Source organism: Fulmarus glacialis, unplaced genomic scaffold (genome assembly GCF_000690835.1).
Source record: "Fulmarus glacialis isolate BGI_N327 unplaced genomic scaffold, ASM69083v1 scaffold39489, whole genome shotgun sequence".
NCBI lineage: Eukaryota > Metazoa > Chordata > Aves > Procellariiformes > Procellariidae > Fulmarus > Fulmarus glacialis.
The window spans coordinates 28,694-52,430 of NW_009234616.1; the positions used below are offsets into that span (position 1 = coordinate 28,694).

General features: G+C 48.8%; 1 protein-coding gene across 1 annotated transcript in view; it reads left to right on the top strand.

Annotated features, from left to right (window-relative positions):
• SLC22A18 (solute carrier family 22, member 18) overlaps nt 1–23,737 on the top strand; it is a gene marked incomplete at both ends in the record, with an annotated part of 54,942 nt that overhangs the window by 27,697 nt on the left and 3,508 nt on the right. The window contains 4 exons of the mRNA XM_009585702.1: nt 7,306–7,421; nt 7,902–8,012; nt 13,355–13,455; nt 23,278–23,379. Coding sequence (XP_009583997.1) covers nt 7,306–7,421; nt 7,902–8,012; nt 13,355–13,455; nt 23,278–23,379 — 430 coding nt within the window. The remainder of the gene's footprint in view (nt 1–7,305; nt 7,422–7,901; nt 8,013–13,354; nt 13,456–23,277; nt 23,380–23,737) is intronic.

Genomic DNA, 23,737 nt, shown 5'->3' on the forward strand with positions numbered 1-23,737 from the left:
GGTATCCGCTCTGGTTTTACGCTCTGTCTCTAGAGAAATCCCAGGCTCCCGGTGAAATAATGCAGAGAAAATCGGAACCAAAGGAGTCCCACTGAGGGGCTGCAGTGAAATACAGGTGATTTATCCCAGGCAGTTTGTCCTACCTCTTGTGAGTACCTTCTACCTGACCATGAGGAAGCAAGTGAGAAAGGGCATCTTTCTCCAGCACATATTCCTTGGGGGCTGTAGTTGTTCCCACTTGGGATTTAACACTCCTTCAGCTGGCATTAACCCGCGCTCCTCGCTTCACGTACCGTACACGGGCATTTGCTTGGACAGGAGAGCCAGGGGGAAAAACTCATGCCACACTTATTCATGCCTTTGTGTGATGTTTTTTCCATGAGGACAAGGAGTAGGAACTGCGGAAAGGAAGGTTTGGGGGTTTTTTTGTTTTCCTCTCAAAGGCACGGATAATGTGGTGGCTGGTACCGGCCGCCTTGAAGCCTGAGCACTGGGCTGTCTGGGTTTATTTGTGTTATTATGCCGTTTCTTGCCCTGGGCTGTGGAAGCTGGACTATCTCTGTACATTTGCATGAACATCCTAGGAAACGTGTGAAATTTTTTGAGGCTCGATAAATCTATTTTTGGTTGAGGCTTTTGTGGTTTTGTTTCTTTAAGAAGCTTTGTGAAATTTCGTGCTTGCTTTTTTTGTCTTTAGGACAACAACATAGACCAGACCACGATGGGTCAAAGATGAAATACATTCAGCAAGCATTGTCAAGGTAGTAAATCAAAGTTCCTTGAACAAAACCATCACTAATTTACAGTAAGTTACTCACTAAGTTTATGTATCACTAAGTTATCAGGAACACAGTGGCCACTGCTCACTTTCTTACGGACCCAAGGCTGTTTACTGGAGAGCATGGTTTGGTGTCATGGTTTCACCTGAACTTTTTTTTTTCACCTCCGTTTTTTGCTTTTCTTTTCTTTTTAACTCACCAGCTGTTTTTCACCCGTAGCTGCCCCCTGAAGGGTGTGAGTGGATGAGTGGATAGTGCGGCCGGACCGCCATCAAAGAAATATTTTGAGAGTCCTTTCAGAGCTCTTTCAGGAATCTGGGCCGGCTATGAATGCCGGCTTTATGCAGCGCTGTTTTGAAGTAGGAGTGAGTCACTAAAAAACAATTTGTGCTCTCTCCATGTTCAACTTTGACTTTATTAAGAAAAAGAGAAAGAAAACAAACGCGATCCCATTCACTGCCGAAATACACATTGATCCTTTAATCCTCAGGGAATCGTTGGGAACTGCTTCCTCCTCGAAAGAATCGCTGTATTGATGCAACATTTAATTGTGCAGTTACACGCGCGCGTTTTTCTCCTGGGCTTTGCAGAGCAGGGCTCTGTGGCTGGAATGCTAATCAGAAAGTGACTGATACCATCTCGCGGCACACACAGCCTGAACGCAGCCTCCCGGCTGGCAGCAGCCCTCAGGTACCTTCATGGGTCTGTCCCAGCCTTTTCAGGCAGGAAACCAAAGATGGGAATCGCAGCCCAGCAAGGTCAGAGGAAGGACTGGAATTTGGGCTGGAACCCAAAACTGTGTCCCGTATTGGTTCGTTGTAGCCTTCCATGGTGGAAGCGGGAGGCTCCGGCGCCCATCCCTCCTCGGCACTGCCTGGGGGCTGCGGCTGGCAGGTACCAGCGGGGACTCTGTTCAAACGCCCTCGTCTGCGAGCTGAAAATATTACCTGCCTGCAAATGCCTGGTCAGTGGCCTCTCTCCTGCTCCTGTGCCACTGCCTGATCTCCGCGTGGTGCGCGCGCCTTTGTGGAATTGAATTTTTCGTGGAAGTTTTGCTTCAAAGCTACTGGGAAATGCTCTGCGTATGTATTTGTACATATATATGTATGTATATACACCCACATGTAACTTGGTTGGCCAGGCTTTCCAAGATCCGTGTTTGCTATAAACTCCGCCGGATTTTTCTGATGCTTCTCATGTGCCACTTCTGACTTCAGGGGCATGCGACACTGGGGGCAGAGCTGCAAACCATCGCTTCCCGGAGCCGGGGAGCCTCTGGGAGCCTGTGTTACTGCCTCACGTCTTGATTCAGAAACTGAACCCTGATGGCGCTCCTTTGCCTCTTGCTAATTGACCCTGATGGGAGCGAAGTAGCATAGAGCATGTCCTCGCTTCGCCTCACCCGGGAAGCGTGGTGCACGTCGGGATTTCCAGTTACCTGCGTGTAAATATAGAGGGTGGTTAAGCGTTAGATGGGAAGAAATGCAACCCTCCTCCAGCTGGCTTTGAATGCTAATATTTTCTTTGGGTTTAATCTGTTTACCATGACATTACTATTAATGGTTTCATCATCAATTCTGCTTTCCCACCAGTGTTAAGGATGGAGTTTCCAGATGGGCAATCCTAGCTGTCAGCCACTTGTCCCTTATCCATGGCCACAGGCTACCAAGTGAGCCTTGTAGCTGGCCACACCATCAGTCCCGTGGTGAGTGTGCCCTGGGCTCACCATCCCGCTTTTTGAAACCCTTTAAAACTCTTTTAATGGATGCTTTTAATGCATCCACCACACTTGCCTAATGGCCTCAGGAAAACGAAAAGAAGAGGCTTTTGTTATGTTGTTAAGCAGCGTTTGGCTAATGTTATGGGCTCCTGGCCTCCGGGTCCCTCTGCTCATGTTTTCTTCTTATTTCTCTGAAAGCTTTAAGGCAGGGCAAGCCGGGGCTGCTCCTGTTGGCAAAAACTAGCAAAAATTAGTCCTCCTATGAGTTTGGCTGTTTGCTCTCTGCAGACGATTGCTCTGCACCCTCCTGGCAGCAGCACCTTGGGGCACGTCAGTCCCGTGCAGGACAGGGCGATGCATTTTGTTCCTCCCTTTCATGGCAAGACTGAAAGGACACGAAGAAGAGTGGGCAGCTGTGGGCTTAGCTGACAGCCGGAGAGGAGCTTTGCTAGTAGAAAAGCCCGGGGAAGAGCAAGGAAGGCTGCTGGCAAAAGTCAGCAAGGGACTCTCTCTCCAGATGCAAGAGAAACAAAGGAATTATAAGTAACATGCTGAAGTACGCAGATAAAGTTACCCAAGTTATTTTGACCGTAAAGCCTAGGACGGTAAAGGCTCTTAACCTCTATTAATCAGCAAGAAGCTGGAAGAGGCCTCACAATGATTTCAGCTGCTGAAGCTGCTGCGCCCTTTTGCTCCCTTTAATTTAATTGTATTAGTCCTGCCCGCGTCCTTTGTTCTTCCGCCCCGCTCAGGAAATCTGCTGCTGGTTTTGGCAGGGCTCGCTCTGGCTCCACATGGCTGGTTTGCGGACAGCCAGGACTGACGAGAGGGAGGGCAGGAAAGGGAAGAGGATGGGAAAAGGACCCGTGGGAGCAACCTGCTTAATGTGCCTCATTTGTCTTAATAGTGCCACCGCGTCCCTTCCCGGTGAAACTTCCTCCTGATAAGCCAAACAGGCAAAACTGAATGCAGAAGGGCTCCTGCTGATTTCAGCAGAGATGAGATTTCATGCTTAAATCTTAAAAAAAAAAGATGAGCGCCCGCAAGCCAAGTCTTGCGCTGCAGGAGCTGCCAAGCCAGCGATCGCTCCTATCCCCAGCCTTCGGCTGTGCTGAGGGGTCGGGGTGTCTTGCCTTTAGCTTGGCTGTTCTGGTTTGTACCACTTGTTCCTCATCAGGCCGGTAAGAAATAAGAGCAACAGCTTAGCCCTGGGTCCTCCACTTGCTTAGCGTGCAGAAAAGAGTCCAGCGAGCACAGCAGAGGGATTATCAGTGCTAACCCCGGGATGTTTTCTCTGCTGGTGGCGATAGCATCACTGTACCCCTTGCCAAAGCACTGTTCCTCAGGGCTGTCGTGGGCTGCAAACCCTCCCCTGCCATCCTGCTGCTTGCTGGACTCCTCCAAACCGTCACCACCTCCTTCCTACCCACCTCCGCAGGGCTGCGGCTCCCCTCCCAGCGGCACCCAAGGGTGTGGATAGAGTTTTCCCTGGTGCGGGTGACACGGAGCAGCTCTAGCTGAGGATCCAGCAGCATCACTGCAACTTCACCAGTTTCCCCAGCAAACGTGTTGACCTCAGGTCTCCTGCTCGGCATCATTGCAAGAATACTGTCAGCTCAACCTGGTGGCGTTTGTCTTCCCTGCTGCCAGAAATAATAATTCAGCACATGCACGCTGGTTTTAGCACTCGTGTCCCTTTACATGACAGCGTAAATATTTCTGTGTCTTCGTGTAAGAGGAGAAGACCATTACCTACAGTCCCTCACCTACCCAAGCCCCAAAGCAAACACCACGGGGAGTTCAGAGGTGATGATGTGTCAGGGCTTCAGGAAAGCCACCCTGCGCTGCTGCTTTGTAAAACAGTTGCCTTTCACTATAGGAGTGGGAGGATGCGTCCCCCTGATGCTTACCGAAGGGTGTCGTCGTGCGTGATTCATGGGTTGTAACGGAAACATCAGAAAAAAAGAAACGAAGATACATCAGAAAAAAAAAAGAATGACCTGCTGTGTTGATATGGCATTCTTTATGACCCTTGGTTTTACTTCATCTTTCTCAAACAAGCAAACAAACAAATGCGGGAGGTGGTTTCCTGGACACGGATGCGTTATCTCCAATTCCAGAGCTCGTCCCTGCTGTGTAGGACAGGATAGCGGAGCAGCTAACCCAGCGGGTACCTGCAGCACCTTTCCATCAACAAATGGTAATGCTTAGTATGTGGAAAAAGATGAAGCGCTTACAGAAAGCTGTGGCTAAGAAGAGGGATTTTCAGATGATCTTGAGTGCTTCAGGCTTGTCTGGGAAATGTGATTTTGAGCTCCACATTTTACTGGATTTCTCTGACTTCAGAGTCCAGCCGTACAAAATGCCACAAACCCATTACGGCAAGCCCAGGTTTTCCCAAATATGTAAAATGTCAAGGTTCTCCTCTCCCTTTCACAGCAATGGATTATCAGTCGTATGCTTCCAGTGAAGTAGTGCGTCGTTTGCTTACTAGTTTTGTAGGAGGATCCTTGCCTCATTGCTTGCTGTAATTCTTCTTGGATCTGAAGAGTAAAACATATTTATGTTGGCATGTGGGAGTCTGGAAAACCTCAGGAGAAGATAGGACTGGAAAGGAAGTTTTTCTGTCCAACGAAAATTTTTGTGATGCGTTTTTTCCATATCAGAATGAAAGCTTGAAATATAGAAATCCCAAAACCCATTAAGCCAGCTGCAGCTACTTATTTTGGTTATTTTATCCTTTCTATTTTTTTAGTAAATTTACTTTATGTTGCAATGCAAAGTAGAAATTCCGGATAAAAATTCGGGATAAAAATTTTATCCAAATTCTTGGATAAAAATTTGGGTCCACAAAGTTGATTTCAATAGATTGGGAACTGTTTAGCAGATAATTTTAAATCAGAAAGTGGCAAGCTGCTGCACTAAAAATAAAAAATAATGATCCAGTAAATGACTAATTTTGTGGTCCAGCGGAATTAGCGGAACAGCTTGGCGGATGGAAGGCAGCAGGTCTAAATTATTGCACTAAGTCCATTTGCAGGAAGATATTATCTGACTTTGTTGTTATTAATAATAATTAATGAGAATTAAAATATTCAGCTGGGATTTTTGCTGTTGCTATTAGCGGGAATACGTGTGTGTGTGTATATATATATATATGTATTTGCTCTTTGATGCTTTTCTTGGTTGTTTGCATCTCAATCCTTGACTGTCTTGCTCTGGGACTTTAATAATACTCTAGAAAATATTCAGACCGCACCTTTGTCTAGCACGGAGGAAACTTGAGGCTTTTACAATTAGTGCTGCTAGTTATTCCACGAAAAACATACGCCATGGTCTGACAAGGAAAGCAGCAGGAAGAAGTCAGGCAGTAAGCAGTCCTTTATCAGCAGGCTCGCAGGGAGCATCAGTTGGCGGCTTGCAGCTCGCTTTTGCATCCTGTTTTTGCAGCACGGGGATGCGGGGACGGCGCGGTCGCCTCCGAGACTGCATGGACTCGCACGGCTCCAAAGCCTTCTCTGGTGAAATCCAGGCATTGTTTTGCTGAAGTCCAAGGTGCTTTAATTTCGATGCCCCAAAGAGACCGTGACGGTCACTTCGTCTTGTCCCCTCTGTGCCACCAGCCTTTGGTGTTTCTGCTGGGCATTCCCGCCCCAAACCTGCGTCCTGTGGTAGGTTTTAAGCACATGTTTTATGAAACTCTTTGACTAACAGGGTTCCCATGCTGGGGAAGACCTTTAACGAGCCGGTTTAGTGGATAATTGCTCTCACTGTTAAAGACAAAACATGCTCCTCCCTTTGTTTTCAGCTCGACTCTCCTGAGTTTCAGTCTTCCAGCCCTGGACTTTGCTCCACCTGTATTTGGCAGAGTTAAAGTCCTTCAGAGTCTGAAATCTTCCCACATGCCCTTAAAGCCTAGGAGGAGTCGTTTCCCAATCTTCTCTTTTTAAGAAGCCAGTGATAATTGAGGACTTCTTATTGACTCTATTGACTTTTACGTGGTTTGTGTTTGGGTTTTTTAGATAAGTTGTAATTGTTCCTTTTTATCATTGTAAAAACTACTGTTAATAATTGCTGTTCCCTGGGTCTACATCTAAGGGTGAGGCCCCACTTCTGTTAAAGATCCAGCGGTTGGGGCTCTGATGGGCAGTTGAAGGGGTGCTGATTTGGTTTTGGGCACCTTTGGAGAAAAGTAGGTGCATCAATCAAAGTGCTGTTTACTCACCTCCTCAGAAGGCTTTGTAAATCATATTCGTTATTTTTAGCAGCTCCTTTTCAAGTGGCATTGGGTCTCCCTGGTTTCGGTTCTGGTTGTAGGCTGGGCTGTATTCTACCATCCCTAATCATCTTGAGTGCTTTCTTCACTCTCCTTAACTTCATTTGATTTTGCTGAGAAATTCCAAGGAGTGAGATGATACTTAAATGAATGAAACTGGGGATTAGATGGGGGATTAGATGGATCCTAACAAGCAGTTGCTGTGCTTTCCGTGGGAAGATCTCTAAACTTCATTAAACCAAGAGGGGCTCTTTTCCCCTGACACTTACAGATTTAAAAGCATTGTATTATACCCTATTATTAATACAAATGATAAACTATCTTGATGGCAATAGCCATCTTTTGGTGAAATTTCAAACCGTGGTCATATCCAAAGCCCCCATGGAAGGATGTGAGCTCTTTTATAGCCTTACGTACTGCGACTTCAAGGGGATTGTTCCTCACCCAAGTGCCCAAGCCGTTGCAGGACAGGGGTATAAATGTCTTGTTTATGCTATTTATCCACTGACCTGTATTTTTTCTGTTTGCAGCGTTTTTGTTCCTATGTATGTCGGGCTGGTGGGAAATCTCATAAATACCATGATAGCAATGGTTTGGATCCCTTTGCAGGCTAAACCAAAGTCAGACCATCGTGTGACGGAGCACAGTAAGTATTTAGTGTTTCTGATAAATAGCACATGGATAGGGACAGGGGACTGACGTGCTGTAAGGACTCTGCTAAAGGACTTGGGGTTGCATTTAAGGGCAAAAAAGGTGCCAAGCTTGAAATGCTGACACTTTAATGCCTAAGCTGTGCTTGTGGAAGAATATTATTCCCTACCTGCCGACCACTATGCCGTGCAGAATTGCAGCCCGGTGCTTGCCGCACATCTCAGAAAAGCTGAACGTGGACCCCTGGCTGGGGGTTAGTCTGGCCCGGCATGGGACGCAGTCCCGCTGTCTCACAGGGGTCCTCTGCGGACCCAGCACCGGCTCCCAACCTCCTGCTGTCGGCAGAAAGCTGGTGCTGGAGAGACTCACCTCTTCAGAAAGGTGGCGGTGAACCTGAGCAGACGGTCTCAGAGTCTCTTGCTTCCTGCTTCTAACCTGTTTGTAGACTATTAATCAAAATGTCGTTCTTCTGTAGGCACATCGCCGTCTGGCAGCGTGTTTAGCTTCAGAGAAATCCTATGCCTGATGAAGTTTCCGGGAGTAATGGAAATTTTCATAGTCAAGGTCTTTGCTGGACTTCCCGTAGGTAAACCTCACCCATTACCCGTGATTACTGATGTATTTAAAATAAGAGGACATACACTGTAGACCAGGCTTGTCTCAAGTTACTGAAAGCACGTTGCATTTGATCACGGCGCAGTGAGGATTCAGCTCCTAACTTGATGCTGGATGCTTTCAGATGCTCTCAGCCACATGGGGTCAAAAACCTGGGACTTAATGTAAAACAGACTACTTGCCACAGGCTGCTTCGGTGACTTTTGGCAAATCACTTAATCTCTCTACCCCATGCCCCTGGCCATAAATGTTTTTTTCCTCTCGTCTGTCATTTCTATTTAGGCTGTAACCTCTTCAGAGCAGAGGGAAATCATTTGTACTCTGCCAGAAACACTGAGGTCCTTCCTGATTTTACTTAATGATTTTAAGGGGTATGTGTACCCTAACCTTTTTCCCAACAACGAAAAACTATTGCTGGGCGGGAGGCTGTGGCTGCTCTAACTGTCGGCTGCAAGCAGGGGAACCACAGCATGTTTCTTCCCTTGCACGTTGATGGTGGTTCTTGTTCTTCTCTTTTCTGCTCGTTTTTTTGTGTCATGGTAGGAGCCTGCTGCTACCTCAGACCCATCCCAAACCTGCGCGTTTCCGCGCTCCCTTTGAGTCGGTTGCTGTCTTGGCATAGTCCGTGTCTCCCAATTTGCCTGGTTATACGTATCCTTGGTCACAATTTAATAATCTTTAATTTTGCCAACCCTGTAGCTTCTTTCCCCCCTGCTTGTCTAGAGACAAGCCAGCACGTCAGCCTCGTTAGTGGTGGTGTAAGGAAAGGGTGATGTTCTCTGCCCTTCCACACAGAGAGCCTTCAGGGCTCTTTTCCCAGTCAAACCTAAAGTGCAGTTTCTCTTGATTACAGTTTGAAGGATTGAATTTTGTACACATCAAAACATGTGCACATCATGCACCTGAACAAAATAAGGCAATTCCCTCCCGAACAAGGATCCTAAGAGAGGATTTAAGGTGCCTTAGCTTTGATACTTCGCATCTTTTTCTAATTCAACTGTGTCGCGAGAAGCCCTTGAAGTTTAAATAACATGAAACGTAATTTACAAATTAAATTCTAATTGTAAACTGTAAATTCAGTTTACAAATGAAAGTAGATTTGGCTGTGGAGAGTGGCTGAATCGGTAGGGGATGGCATTTCTGGGCTTGGCCAGGCTCGTCTGTTATTCCTTGCTAGGGCTCTGGGGGAACAAGTCCGACTGGAGCTGTAGAACAGCATGCAGGGAAGTAAAGGACTTCTGATTTTTTTTTTTTCTTTTTTTTCTTTTTGCGTGTAGTTGGCATTGGCTGAGACCAGTAATGCCAGTCGGTCCTACCCCCACCACTGGAGACAGGGTATTGTCTCGATGGACGGGTGGATTGCCCTAATAATGCATTTTTTAGGTTCTTCTGAAATTAAACTTTTAAAGTTGTATTTTTAAAGCTGTTTGTAAAATGACAGCGTTTCACAGAATGAGATAGTCAAGTGATGTTTTAAGAGGGTTTTCTTTGCTGATTCTGGCTCATTTCTCAGCTTAAAGTAGCGTTCATTTCTCTGTTTAAAAATGCCATCCCAAGACCGCATCCGTATGCAATCTGCACAGTAATTTCCTGTGCGCTCTCCTTTTTCCAAAGGCCGGGTGAGATGCACTTTGTTTTAGTCATCCCTGCTGCCATGCAAATTCCTCCCTGTTGCAGAAGACGTTCTTCTTTTGCCGTTGCACAGCGAAAACGCGCACCCCACCAAAGTAAACGTCTCCTGCCCAAAACTGCAAGGGAACTTCTAGGTAAAGAGAAGCCAGCGAAGCTGAGAGTTAAGGCAGGACACGGGCTGCCAGTCTGTCACTGAAATGGCTGGGAGTATTCAGTGAGAGTGGGAATGGGTTCGTCTGTGGCACTCCTGCTACAAGTAGAGTGCTTGCACTGCAGTGAGGAGGGATCAAAATCCTCCTGACTTCTCTTTGCAGGTCTCTCTTTAGGTTACTGGCCATACGATGGCAGCCGAAAGGGGATTTGGCCATCACCTACTTCTCTGCAGCTCACAGCTGGAGGCTGAGCTCCTCGTGAGCTCGTTTACCTTTCATCTCCCGGCTGCAACTGTATCATTAATTAGATCGCCCAAATTACAGACCGTTCTCTATTTACTTTGTAAACAAGTGTGTGCTATACACAGAAGAAAATCTTCTGTTCCTTATGGATCCTCATTGTTGTCTAAAATTAGCTTGTTTGGGACCGAAAGAGCCTCCCCGGGAGGGCTGCAGGGCCGGGAACCTCCTCCCCGTGTTGCATAAAAGCAGAGACACGGGCTCTGTGCCTCTTGCAGGAGGGGAGCTGCCAAGGGATGGACGGGCAGCAGGCCGCTTCAGCACGGCCAGATTACATCCTCAACTGACCTGGGAAAAGCGAGTCTCATTGCACTGTGGTAGATAAGAGACAGAAAACGAAACACGAGGATAAAAATGTCAAACATGCTTCTTACTGACGAGAAATCACCGAGGCCTTGAAAATACTGATAAATAGCTGCTTGTGTGAATCTTTGGCTGCCTAATCCCGTTGGAAAACCTGGTTTTAATGTGATGGCTTTAGCACCCGCGTCCCGTTTTTAAAGGGACTTTCTTTCACACGCAGAGCAGGATTTTGCAGTGGGCCCTGGGGCTCTGCACCCCATCGCATTTGCAATCCAGCGTAGGAGGGCTGAGGCGGGCTCCCAGAGGCCGTGCTCGCCCTTTCACACCGGCTCTGGGTAAGGATTGCTAAGCTGGCCTTCCCAAAGCCGCGGGCTGCTTTTAGAAATGTCGTGTCTTTTTTTTTGAAAATACGACACTCCTGTGTCTCCTTGGTGCTTTTCCTCATCTTTATCGCATCTCGCAAACCATTTACCTGCCTTCTGCTACATAACCCCGCTACTCACCCCTCTGGTGCCAGGTTTTCTAAGGAGTTCACCCCTTATTTAGACCCCGCCCAAAAAAGCGAGGTTTTTGAGGATATTTTTTGCTATTTTCCTTTTTTTTCCTATTGAAAACCTGAGCCTCGCAGTGTGGGTTGAAGCTTATTCCAGCAGCTTCTGTGTGGAGTTTTGGTGTCCCCAGAAGAGCCCTCCCCAGGGGTACGTCACTCACGTGGCTGTGCTCAGCCGACCTGCAGCCTACCCAGGTGGGACCCGCTAAGGTGTTTGTAAGAAATGCTTATGCATGTTCAGATGACCAGAAAATCTTTTGAGTTCAATCTAGGGCTCATCCTACACCAAAAAATGTGTTGCCAGTGGGAGAGACCCCCTTAAAGCGGAGGGAGCAGGGGGGTGTCCCTTGTCCAGGTAGCTTTAAGTGACCATGCAGGCAGGGGGAGATGACACCCGTCTAAAGAAGAGACCTCTGCATCTCCAGGGGAGCCATGCAATGTGTAATGCTAATTAAGGAGCACAGCCTATCTCCCTGCTCCGAAAGAAATCGTCTCATTTGGAGAAGAAAGATCCAAATCTGCCTTAACTTGGTGAGGGACTTCAAAGGGGAGAGGAGCTGTAGAAGCTGGCGCGTGGTACCAGGAAGAAGCGTCAGGTATGTAGGAAGGTTGAACCCCTCCTAGGTGGTACCTGCAGCAGGGTAGCAGGATGAAGGGCGAGCACCCGCTTCAATCTAATCTTCCTGCAAGTGAAACGAAGTGTGGTTTTGCTTTCATTTCTTCACGTGTGCCTTTTATAAACATGTGCGACTCCGTTGCCTGGTTTGGATGTTGTGAGTAAATACTGTTATTTGCATGTTACCTTAAGCTGGCTTGAGCTAAGAGCGATTTCAAAGTAACTGGATAACGACGGGGTGCTCTCCGCGGAGGGGTGTGGTGAAGCCATAAATCTTCATGAGCCCCAGCTCCCTGGCACCTTCTCCAAATATCCAGAGAGTAGCAGAGCGGGGTGCCCTTCCTGCCCCCCATCCCTCTCCCCCAACGCCATGGGGCCAGCTGGGGTGCAGCTATCCCCATTAAGGGGGGAAGAGGTGTCTCTGGTGGGGTTTGGGAAAGCTTTATGGCAGGTCCTGGGGTGGGAGGATGGTGGTCCCTCCAGGCAAAGGCTTGGGGTGCTTGGAGGGAGGTCCTTGTTTCTGCAGGTGCTCCACTGGTAGCAGCGCCGTCGGGCTGCTGGATGCGGTGGAGTTGCGCTGGTTTGTCAGGGTGCGAGTCCTCCGCGGCGTTTTAGTCAGCAACTTGGGATCCCTCTCCTCACGCTTCTGGGAAACGCCAGCAGACCCTTCCCGTGCTGCGGGGTTAGTGACTCGCTTTGCCAGGCCACAAGCTGTCTTCTCAGTCCTCACACATTGCCTCCTGGGCTCTGTTTTCTTCAGGAAAGGGAGGACCGCAGCTCCCTATTTACCCGGTCTTTGTACCTCGGAGGGTCCTACGAGGAAGGGCAGGACCCCTAAAGGTCGTCTGCTCTCTTCTCCTCTCCCCAGCAGGATGGGTGCTCTCCGACGGACGCGTTGTGGGGATGTTCATGCGCAGAGAGCCCCAGTTTCCTACTGCCTTGGTCCATCTGAGGTGCACAAGACGTTAGGGGAGGCAGCAGCCTCCTACCCCATACCAGCTCTTTGAGAGCAATGTTTTGTCATAATATTTTTAATTTGATGGCTCTTTGTGTATGATGGGAGCGTGTGCACGCGTGTCTGTATTTGTGTATGTTTGGCACTGGGGGAAACGCGCGCTATTGTATTTTCATGTGAGATGAAGTGAGTGGGCATTTTCCGTTATGCTTTCCAGAAATTGCCTTAATTGAACAGCAGACCCAGCCTGTGCTGTTTCTGTCCGTACTTTCCCGACTGCTTGTGTCGACACCGCTGTCGGTCCAGGAGAGCGAGAGATTTCACGTGCCACCGACGTCACTGCCCAGGTGCGCAGTGAAAGGCTGTGTTTAGGCTGATGTCACCAGCTTGTTTCCCAGGCAGTGTTCCCCATGGCCAAAATCTAAAGTTAGGCAAAAGGGGCGAGGAATCCAATCAGATTATTTTTATGGTTACAGTCTTGTCTGAACAAATGTTTTCTCACTGCCTTAATGGTTAGTTTGGCTTCGGTGATAAAAATATTTACCAGTTTATAATAAACAGCTGAATCTACAGCCTACATAGTCACATTATTTTAAAGATGAAAGTAAGGGGGATAAAAAAGTTAACATTTAAAGATTAAATTACTACATTGACTTTGAATAGGATTCTGCTCGTGTTTATATCCAGTCCCGGTAACCCCAGGGAGAGCTACTGACTCATGCTGGAGGTGACTGGGAGCAGGGTCTTGGCCACTGTATGCAGTGCAAGTATATTGATGTATGCTTTTCGTTAACCCTCCCTCTAGGTTTCTTCCTGATAATGTTTTCCATCATCTCTATGGATTTCTTTGGCTTGGAAGCAGTGGAGTCTGGATACCTGATGTCATATTTTGGTGTCCTTCAAATGGTAAGTGAAGTGGAAGTCCCCCTCTTGCCACACTGCTAGCTAATTTGCTCCCTTTTTGACACATGCTCTCCCAAATCCAGGCATAATATATTGATGGGCAAATCCTCTGCCATGTGGCACTTGGCTTCAAAAAATAGAAGTGACTCCAAATTTATTCTTTGCCTTGGAATGGGAAGAAATCAGAGCAAGGAGTGTCCTGAAAGCTGTCTTCCCCTTGTCTCTCTTTGCAGATCTTTAAGCGGCGGAGCTAAAATTTGCTTGGACTGACGTGTCGTCCTGGGTTTTGTAACAAAACTTACATTGAAGCTAAAGTGCCCTGACTAAGGTTTTCACTGGTGCAGGTTACCTGATTTACATTTACTTAGTAGCACCCTGTAAATTTATGTAAGTAGACGGTCTTACTGGTGTTTTCACAGATGCCTTCAGTGTCGAGGAAGGGCTCATTTCTGCTGTGTGGAAACAAGCACAGCAAGCTTGTAATTTAAAAAAAAAAAAAAATTTAAAGATGGGCAATGGTACGTGATTAGGAGGCTTGCAAAATGGGTGGAAGGGAAAAGTAAGCTGAATTAGGCAGTAGCAGGGCCAAAAAAATAAGATGCTATATTATAGCAGAATTTTCCTTTTGGAGGAAGAGGAAGAGGCTAATAATTTTGCAGAAAGAGCAATAGATGGTTATAAGCAAGCCTCAAGGTAGGAATGCAAGTTAAGCAATATCCTGAAGGAGGGTGGTCTTGTCATTAAGTCCGCCTTCATTTCCTGGGCATTGCCGCAGAGTTTCTGTGGGTTCTGGAGGAGCTTCTCATCTGGGAAATGGCAGCTTTAGTTCCTTCCCTTGTGATCTGGATTTGGCACTATAGTGCCAAATATATAGTGTTACTATAGTGTTACCAGTTGCCTGGGCTCTGCCCTGGTCTCACCAAACCTGGACACCTTGGACACCAGCTCACGAGCATGGCAGTACATCAGGAGTCTGCAGAGTAAACCGGCTGGAGCTGAGGAGCTGGTGCCTTTGCCACGTCCGTTCTGGGAGGGTGGCTTTGGACTAGCTGTCGCTCAACATTTTCTACCAGCTGGATGCACCCCTCCCATCCAGTCTCGTCGGAAAGAAAACCAGTTTGCTGCTCGCATGGAAACAGCGTGACGAGTGGGGTGATATTCAGCTGCTTTCCAAAGCATGCTTCTGACCCGAACCCCACTGCTAACAGAGGCTTTCCCTGTGTTAGTCTTTGTATGCCCCCTCCCAGACCGGGGTCTGCAGGAACCACTTAGGTTTCAGAGCGGCCGAGTCACCCTCTGCTATCTTCTTCCCGCTTTGAATGTAGAGGGACTTCCCAACAGCTACGCTCTTAACTGAGACCTAGCAGTTAAATCCCTGTTATGTACGTCTACACTGAAACCAAATTCGGGGTTGCAGCATGGATGTGGTGTGCTTGTTTCGAGCCAGCTAACGTGGGCAGCAATAGCACAGCAGGTAAAAACAGCACTTGTAGAGCCGGGGCAGGAGTGGCTTCGTGTTGCTAGATGGAGCTTGGACGCTGCTGTTAGGTCCAGGATATCTGTCTTCAGGACACTGCTGTTAAGTCTGGGATACCTGTCTGTCTTCACTGCTATTGTTTCCCAGGTTAGTTTGGTTGAAACTACTGTAGATAAGGTTACTTGTGCTGCTGTGCCGGTGCACCCTATGTATAGATGCAGCCCTGGAAGATACGGGAATTATAGCGTTCACTCTGCTTCCTGACGAATAATCAGATGTCAGTGCTAACCAGGGACCTGCCCCTTCCCATAGTCACAGGGTTCCATCCCGCAGAGGCCAATCGTACCCAGGACCACGCTCTAATCCAGCCGTGGCCTACAGGCTCAGGTGCAGCATCTGCTTTGCTGGGGAGTCTTTGCCTCGGGACATTTGGCACAGAAACTAGCTTTTGTCAGCCAGGCAGTTTTCTTTCATCTATCCGTGCAGTTTCTGTCCATGTTGCTACACATATTCTACAGCACATGACTCTGGACATCAGAAATATAAGAGGAGTGAAGGGGTCATAGGGTACAAACTTCTCTTCTTCATGATGCTGCATTGGGGTTTGCTGTCAGAACACCAAAGGCGAAAAAAATGCTTTATTTTGTTTTTAAAAGCTCAGGACACCTGATTCCTGGTGGCAGCAAAGCCATCTTGCCCGAGAGCTTGCAAAGCACTGCTTGCTGCTTTGTTGCTTGTTCTTTCCACTTTATCACCAGCAGTTCCAAGCTCTGCTCTGGTTTATGCAGGACCAGATCCTCAGCTAGTCCAAACGATACTCTCACCACCTGGCTTTTAAATTATTGTAAAGCATTAGAATTCGTGTCTTTACTTTCAAATCAAGTCTCTGGCTGGAACCGCCCAAAGGTGTCTCTTGCAGATAGTGACTGGATTAATGTTTTACGGCTGCTTGCTGGTGGGGTTCCTCCAGTGGGAAGGTGTATGCAGGGAATGCAACGTGTGCCGGCTCTGTCCTGCCGAGCCCCAGAGCTGCTTGTGTGCCTTCGTCTTGCCTCAGCTGGCATTTCAGATGCATTTGTTTCTATTGTACGGTGAATTGATACTGCTGGAGATATAAATGCAGATTAAGGTGCAAGCAAATTCCACCAGTCTGGATGGGTGAACAGTGATTAATATCTGCTGACTGGCTTCCCCACTTCACTAAGTAAATTATAGCTTTATTCATAAGGAATATAATGTCCTTTTCAGTGAATTTCATCAACCAGATCCTCAGCTTTGATTTCTCGTTCCTTAGTTTGCCTTTTCATAAAATATTGTGGGGTTTTTCCCATTCTCCTGGGCTTGCTCTGAGCCCTCCTGTTAGAGGAAACGTTCCCCTCCTGTTTGCATCCCTCCCTGGTCCTGAAAACGGGTCACGTTTAAGGACTTTTATAGATGGCAGCAGATGTCAGAGAAATGAAGGGGAAAATAAAAACCAAGCCATGTCCTGTTTACTCCAAACCTCCCTGTAGACATTGAACACAGTGCCTGGGCGGTGGCCCGGCACAGCCGGCTGATATGCCCAGCGCCGTGTCCCAGGGTCTCGCCTGCTGCCAGCACACGTTGCACGCACTAAGCAGCTTCAGAGGCTCACCGGGAACGGCACAGCGAGCAAGGCTTAGCTGAGCCCTTCACTCAGCTCTTCCCCAATAGTCATGCGCCAAAAAAAGCATTGTCCGGTCTGCCAATTCCTGCCAACTTTTAGTAGTATTATTGCTTTGTGTTATTGTAGTTCCTTTTGTTTTTTATGAGATCTTCTAAAAACGAACATCTTCCTCTAGCACAGGTGATGTTGCAGCCTCCTTTCCCAGTCCGATCGGTAATCCCAGGATGACTCGAATAGCAATAGTCTCTTCCCGCTTTCCTTTCCCACCCCAAGGATATTATGCTCCAATTGCTTAACCTAATTTTTCAGCTTCTCAGCCTCTTTTAACCTCCTGTGGTAAGAAGCGGGCAATGCACTGTAAACATCTCTCTTTCTCACTGTTCCTCCCATTCAAGCCGGCTGCAGAGCTCCTACAAGGGAGATTTGGAATGGCTTTGGGTCAATCCACCTAATTTTCGGTAGGCAACTCAAGTACTTTGTTGTCGGTACCTCAAACACCTCTTTGCATGGGGAGATCAGCACAGAAACACTGACCCCAGGGGAGGCGAGGCATTTGCCACCTTTGCAGATGGAGGATGTTAGTGAGCAGCCCAGCTAATCAGGCAGCCCTCCTGAATCCCATCTGGAGCTCCTCCGCCTCACCTCAGCGTGCTTGGTCCCATCTTGTCACTTTATGACCCCGCAGAACCCCAACATATGGGGAGTTGCCCTGTGCCCAGCCTAAGAGGATCCCTGCGGGTTTGGAAGGCAGATTCGGGGCTGGTTTTTGGAGCCCGGGAGCCTCATGGGCTTTGGCTGGCTGCTCCCCAGAGCACCTCTCTTGGTTGCTCCCTTGCTGAGCATCAGCTCTGTCCACATGGGAATGGTTCATGGCACTTGCCAGTGGCTCAGCTGGTGCTGGTGGTGGATTTTGTCCTCACAATGCCATGCAGGTAGCACCAATGACCACCGCTCATGGCATGGTGTATCCTCGGCACCCTCTTCCCTTCACCAAGCTGGCTGCCCACAGCATGGTCACCCTTCACTCCAGCGCTGGTGGCACATCTCCTTGCTGCCGCTTGTACCCCTGCATGGAGGGACGTAGGTTGCCTTGCTGCTGCTCCCAGCCTGTCTCATGGAGACCTGAGTGGCCCACAGTAATACATTTGCTGATGTATTGTTGTAAAAGTTCCTGTGGGAGTACCTGTCCGCGGGGAAGGGGGGCTTCCCGACCCTCAGGATGAAGCACCGGCCTGGAGCTGGTGCCAATTTACAGCTTGTGGTTAGGCAAAGAGCACCATCTAAGAGCAGAGGATATTGGAAAGTGTGGGGCAGGCTTAAGCGGAGTGAGGGTGGGAAGGTGGGAAGTGGGCTCACTTCTGGGTCAGGACAAAGCCAAACGAGGTCAGGGAAGGTGGTGTCATAGCATCGGGACAAAGAGCTGCCTGATGAGGAAACAAAGCCATTGCTTAGGAAATGGAATATGGCCGAGGCTGGAGCGGGCTGATGGGGAAGTGAAAATAGCAAGTGGGGGGTACTTCGAGCAATCCAGGGCTCTGCAGTGATACCTGAAGCACCCTGATAGCGTGGGGCTGTCTGATGAGCTGGGACTGTGCCAGGGTGAGCCGAGGAGGAGGAGTCGGGTGGGAGATAAGGAAATGAGGAGGGGAAGGCAGACAGCGGGAGGGGTACCTCTGCGCCGGGCGTCTTGCGTTGCAGAGATTCCCTTGCTCATGCTATGTTTGAAGCATCTTTATCTGATCGCTGGTGGGTCTCCAGGCGAGAGGTGTGAGAGCCCGTCAGGGACGCAATCCCTCTGTCCTCCGGGGCTGGGCTTCCAGAGTCCTCTCATCTCAGAAGCCATGCGCACGAAATTTCCCTCAGAGTGAATGCCTGGGAGTATAAGATGCCATTCAATCTCCCTCCAGAGAATAATTAATTTCATAAAAATTTAAAATCATTTAATTTTGCATAATGGGCAGAAGCAGGCCTAGGCTCTAGCTTTTTTTTGGAGTTGCAAGCACAATAGCATGGAGAACTTCCAGGCATAGTATCTGGCTTGGAAAATGCTGCCGGAGGATTAGGCAAGTGAAATACCTGGAGTCTCTGGCTGGTATCTAAAGTCACATCTGATGCTTAGATTTCAAACCGTGGGAGGGGGTGGGAGAAGCTTTCCTTTAAGAACTTTTTCTCCAAAAAACCAAAGCAAAACGCACCAAACAAAAACTCTGGGTGGGACAAAGAGGTAGATATTTATTACCCTGAGGATCAAGAAATCATAAGACATCTGTTCTATTTACTGCGTTTAAATTCGTATTGTTATACAAACTCCACCTCTAGCTGTGCAGCTTCTGGAGGGACAAGTTGGTACGGAGTGATCCTGAAAAGATGAGAGAGATTCCTGGAGGAGAGATTTACATTGCGTATCATCTTATCACCAGTCTGTCCCTCTTGCTTTTTTTTTTTCCCCTGCACAGCAAAAGAGATGATTAAAGAGCCGGGGATTTAATTACAGCCAGGTATGCCTAGGGGGAAAACCCACTCGGTGAAAGGACCTTGCAACAACAAACAGAAAGTTCTCCAGTTTCCTGGCTTTGAAGAATTTAAATCTGTGGAGGGGGGCAGGTTGGAGGGGGAAAGAAAGCGATTAGGCTGGAGTTTGCAAAACACACGGTCCTCTTCCCCCCTGTTTGGCAAAGTGCTGCCTTCAGCAGTTCGGTCCTCACCATCAGCTCTCCTTCCAGTCCCACCGCCCTCCTGCTTCTCTGCAAGACCTGAACTACTTATCAAGCACTTTCTGGCATCGCCGTGTCAGTAAAACAAATCCCTTTCCCCCGCCACCCAAGGTTTTGCACTACCTCCAGCCCGTGCAGAAAAGCCTCGTGGTTTTTGTTGCCCCCTGCGGTCTGCCCCAGCCGGTGCCCACCCGCGCGTCCCACCCCAGCCGGCACCGCGCTCGCCCTGGGAACTGCCAGCCGGGCACCATTTCAAAGGCGGGAGATACTGGTCCAGTGTGTGGGAGGCTGCCTCTGATGTGAATCATGCTATCTGCGCTAGGGATGGGGCCCCTCATCTTCTCTGCTAGGCTGGACCAGCTTATCTGGCCTGCTGCGCCTGGCTCTCCGACCTTCTCGCGTCTTTTCATTTCCAGGCTGTTGGGTGAAAGGGAATTTATTTTGTTGTTGGGCTCTGTCAAGCTTTCGATCGGTGCTGATGGAAGAATCTCTAGCAACAGCCCTGTGTCCGCCGAGCGTCGGCGTAACTCCTCTAGCGTCCGCCGATGAGGTTGGCTACTTGCAGGTGCCAGTCCTGCTCAGCAGCGGCTCCATGCAGCAAGGCTTGTGCTTCACCGTTCAAAAGTCTTCCAAAAACTAGCACCTTAAACCTTCAAACAGCAACAATCTTTTCCATCCTGCAAGGGGTTTCTGAATGTTGTTAATGAGGTTCACAATAAAATGGGCAGTTGGCTCTTCTGAGCAAATGGGAGCTGCTGTCTTCCCAGAAATCAAACACAGTGGTAGAGGTAAAGAGTCTTTTTCTACGTGATCAGCTGAACTAGTGTAACGAATCCCCAGTTTGGCAAATCCAGCATAACGACAAGGAGAGATCTGGCTGTTCTTACGCATTTCTTATTTGCCTTTAAAGAAGGGGGGAGGGGGGGAAGGAAAAAAAGAAGAGTTGGTTTATCCTGTGACATGTGTACACAGCCACGGGCAGCGCCTGTGATTTCACTTGCAAACAATTTCCTCTCTCTTTTGTTTATTGATGACAGAAGGCATTCCAGCCAGGTACAGCTGGCTCTTCCCCGACTTCAAAGGAGGTCAGGTTACAAAGGCAAGTACCAGCCAGGCAAAATGAAACGCAGAAGGGAAAGGCCCATCGCAGCCGATCTCAATGGGAGGTTGCGTGGAAGGGAAAAGCCCGGAAAGCGCCAACAGGAATAAAAATAAGGATAAATCCCATTGCTGCCTTTTCGGTGCCACCAGGGCTTATCCATGGGAGGGATGACAGCCGAATCATCCGGGATGCCCCCGCTATCCCCTGGCAGTACACGTCCGAAACCTTACACGGGAGAGTAAGGCACATCAATCGCCTTTTGCTTCCTCCTTCCCAAACGTGCCTGCGCCGGCGGCTGCCGCTCGTGCAAACTGGGGGCCTGTGCGCCCGGGGAAGAGTGTGGGCTGGAAGTAATGGTCGCAATTCAGACTGGAAGTGAGGCCGGAGCTCCCGGTGACTGGAAACATTATCCAGCGCCTAAATCAAGGCACTAGTGTTTGATAGTGTCCAAAATTAAGATGTGGGCTTTGCCTGCCTGGGGCTCGTGGCTGGATCAGCAGTGACTGTGCCGGGGAGGGAGTCCGGCAGCCCGCGTAACCACTGGGGAGGCTGCAGTCTGTATGACCCAAGGGTGGCTGCTCAGCCCCAAAGGGAAAGCAGGTGACTTGGGCTGACACTTGCCCTTGGAAAAAGTCCCAGTGCTGAGTTGGTTGGCTCAGCAGTGGTGTTTTACCTCGTCCACGTATTGCCCCAGTCCGAGTGACGGGGAAGCCCGTGCTGAAGGACCTTGGCACAAGGACCGTCCCCCGGCCCCGCTTTCTCTGGGGACAGCCCTGGTGGCCTCCGGTTTGCCTTTCTCCAGGTCCTCCCTGCTTTGCTGCAGCAGCGCTCGCTCCTTGTGCTTAGGTGCTCACGTGTAGTGATGGAGGCGTTTTTGGGTCCGCCACTCCCACGGCCATCAGATCGGGCTGCTCTGCGACGTTGCTGATGACCTACCCCAATGACTCAAGGAAGTGCAGGGACTGGGCTGCACCTGCACGGTGTATCCCGATTAAATATGCCGTTCAAGTCCGGGCAAATTGAGAAACATTTCCTTTCCTCCGGTGGCTCAGCAGAGCTGAGCTGGGGTTCGGGTGATGCCACGGCTGAGTCAAGCCATGCCCTGCGATGGGGCTCAGCCCCCCATCCCGCGTGACTCAGCACAGCGAGCCGGCGGGAGGGACTGGGAAGTTGCAAAAAGTTAATGACGATTCTTCATTTTAGGAGCACTCAGCTTAATGAAGCGTTACTCAGCGGCTCCTCCACCCACCCCCCTGAGTAGGAGCCGCCGGGGTTGGTATCAGCCTCCGCCCGTGTCCGCGGCAGGGCTTTCAGCTGGGATGACTCAGGTCACCCCATGCATCGTCCGAGCACTGCACCGCAGCAGGTCCGCCGGTGTCACCGAGGCCACTCGGCGGGTGACACGACCCAGGAGAGACACGCAGGGCCCATGCCACTGTCATGCAGCAGCCGGGCACACGTGAGCTGAGCTCTCAAGCCCTGCCTGAGGGTGGGGATGGGAACAAAAAGGAGGCAGGAAAAGCGTTTACTGGGAACCAGAATGTCTGCTTGGCACGACGTGCCCTCGTGTCAAAAATGGCTTGTGCTCTGAAGCAGTGTGTGAAGAGTCAAATTTTGATGCTTTCCATTAAGTTGTAGCTTGTTGGAAATACATTAAATTTGTAGCTATTGTTTTTTGTCATCTTTATTTTATTTTCACTCTATTGCTATTTACTTTTTGCTTTCTTATTTTATTTTAATAATTAAATTGCTTTTTCTGGACTGCTTGCAATAGATTAATGTTTCCTTTTTTTTTAATAACTTTCTTATTTGTTGTGCACTCATTTCCTTTCAGTTGAGTTTGAGTTTCACCCTTAGGACTAACACAGCAAGGTTAAGCATGGCGTAGCATCATTCCAGGTCCAAGCAGAGCACCGAGGTTTTTTCCAGGCTGGACTGCCATTGAAACGAAGCCATCACACCAAACAAAGCATTTTGAACTAGAGCTCTTCTTTCAAGTCAGAGGGGTTTTTGCTTGGATCAAACAAACCCTTTCAAGGCAGGGAGAACTCGGTAGATTCCTATCTGTCCCTCCCCTGAAACGCAGTCGGTCAGGGTTTGTTTTCAAAGTGATGTCTTCCAGCCTCTGTCCTCTCGTGTCCACTTGGGCCAGCGTCACTTGAAGTATGGAGATGCCGAACAGAGAAATAAAAGAAGGAATCTTTGCTCTGCAAAGTGCTGGAAAAGCCAAATACTTCCAGGGATTTAAATTTTTTTGCTCCTCTTTATCTCCCCCAGTTTTTATTTAAAATCTGTAAAACCAGTTCCCCATCCCTCATGTCTGCGCATACTGCCGGGGCTGGGTATTAGCATCTCCGTCGTACTTGTTTCCTGTCTAAAAATGATGAACCACCCAATTTGTATATTTATAGTTTAAAATAATGGCAAGAGAAGGTACAGGAAAGGAGGCATTTTCCTCCTCTGCATACAAAAGTACAGTTTTTCTTTGGAAGGACTTGCCAAGAATGAAGACCTTAGTATTAATTCTATTTGACAAAAACACCACAAGTTAGTTAGTTAGAAAAATTCATTTGTATCTGCAAGCATCTTTAGAAAGTCTCAATCACCGCTGGTGAGTAGGCAGTGGTGGTAAACTCAGGTGTGCACCCTGAGTAAAGGCTTTCAGCTGACGGGATGGACCTATCCCTCGGATGCAAAATGCTTGAAATAACGGATCATGTCTTCCAGCCATTTACCATGACAGTGAGGTCCCTTTTTCTCCAAAAAAAGCAAGGGAATAACCCATTTGCTGCCTTTCATTTGCTTGAAGCACTGTAGCAGTTCTCTTTTAAGCTTGTTTAAATTGTTATACATCGGGCTTGATGGTGCCTGTGTGCTTCTTTCCCAGGTTGTCCAGGGCCTGGTTGTTGGAAAACTCACTAACCACTGCTCGGAGAGGACCCTGCTCAGGCTCAGCGTCTTTGTCTTCGCCGGCGTGGGCCTAGGCATGGTAAGGCTCGGTGTGAAACAGTGCCTTTTAATAACGCAGCGGCACGAGGTCCGTGAGACCTGGCTGCAAGCTCTGCTCCGTGAAATGCCACCACTGGCTTTGCTGGGTGGTCCTCGGGGGGGGAAACCAGCTCTCCTGGGCCTCTGTGCAAACAGAGCCACGCTCAGCGTAAACACCGCGCCAAATAACGATAAAGAGCCTTGTGAGTAATAGTTACGGGGATTCAAAAAAAAATTAATCTGGCACAGAAACTCGTTAAGTCCCTCCTGAGTCACTGGATTTACATAGAAATCCTGCCCTCGGTCTTGTCAACGACTGCATTTCCTGAACTACCCAGAAAGTAAATGAAGATTGGGGG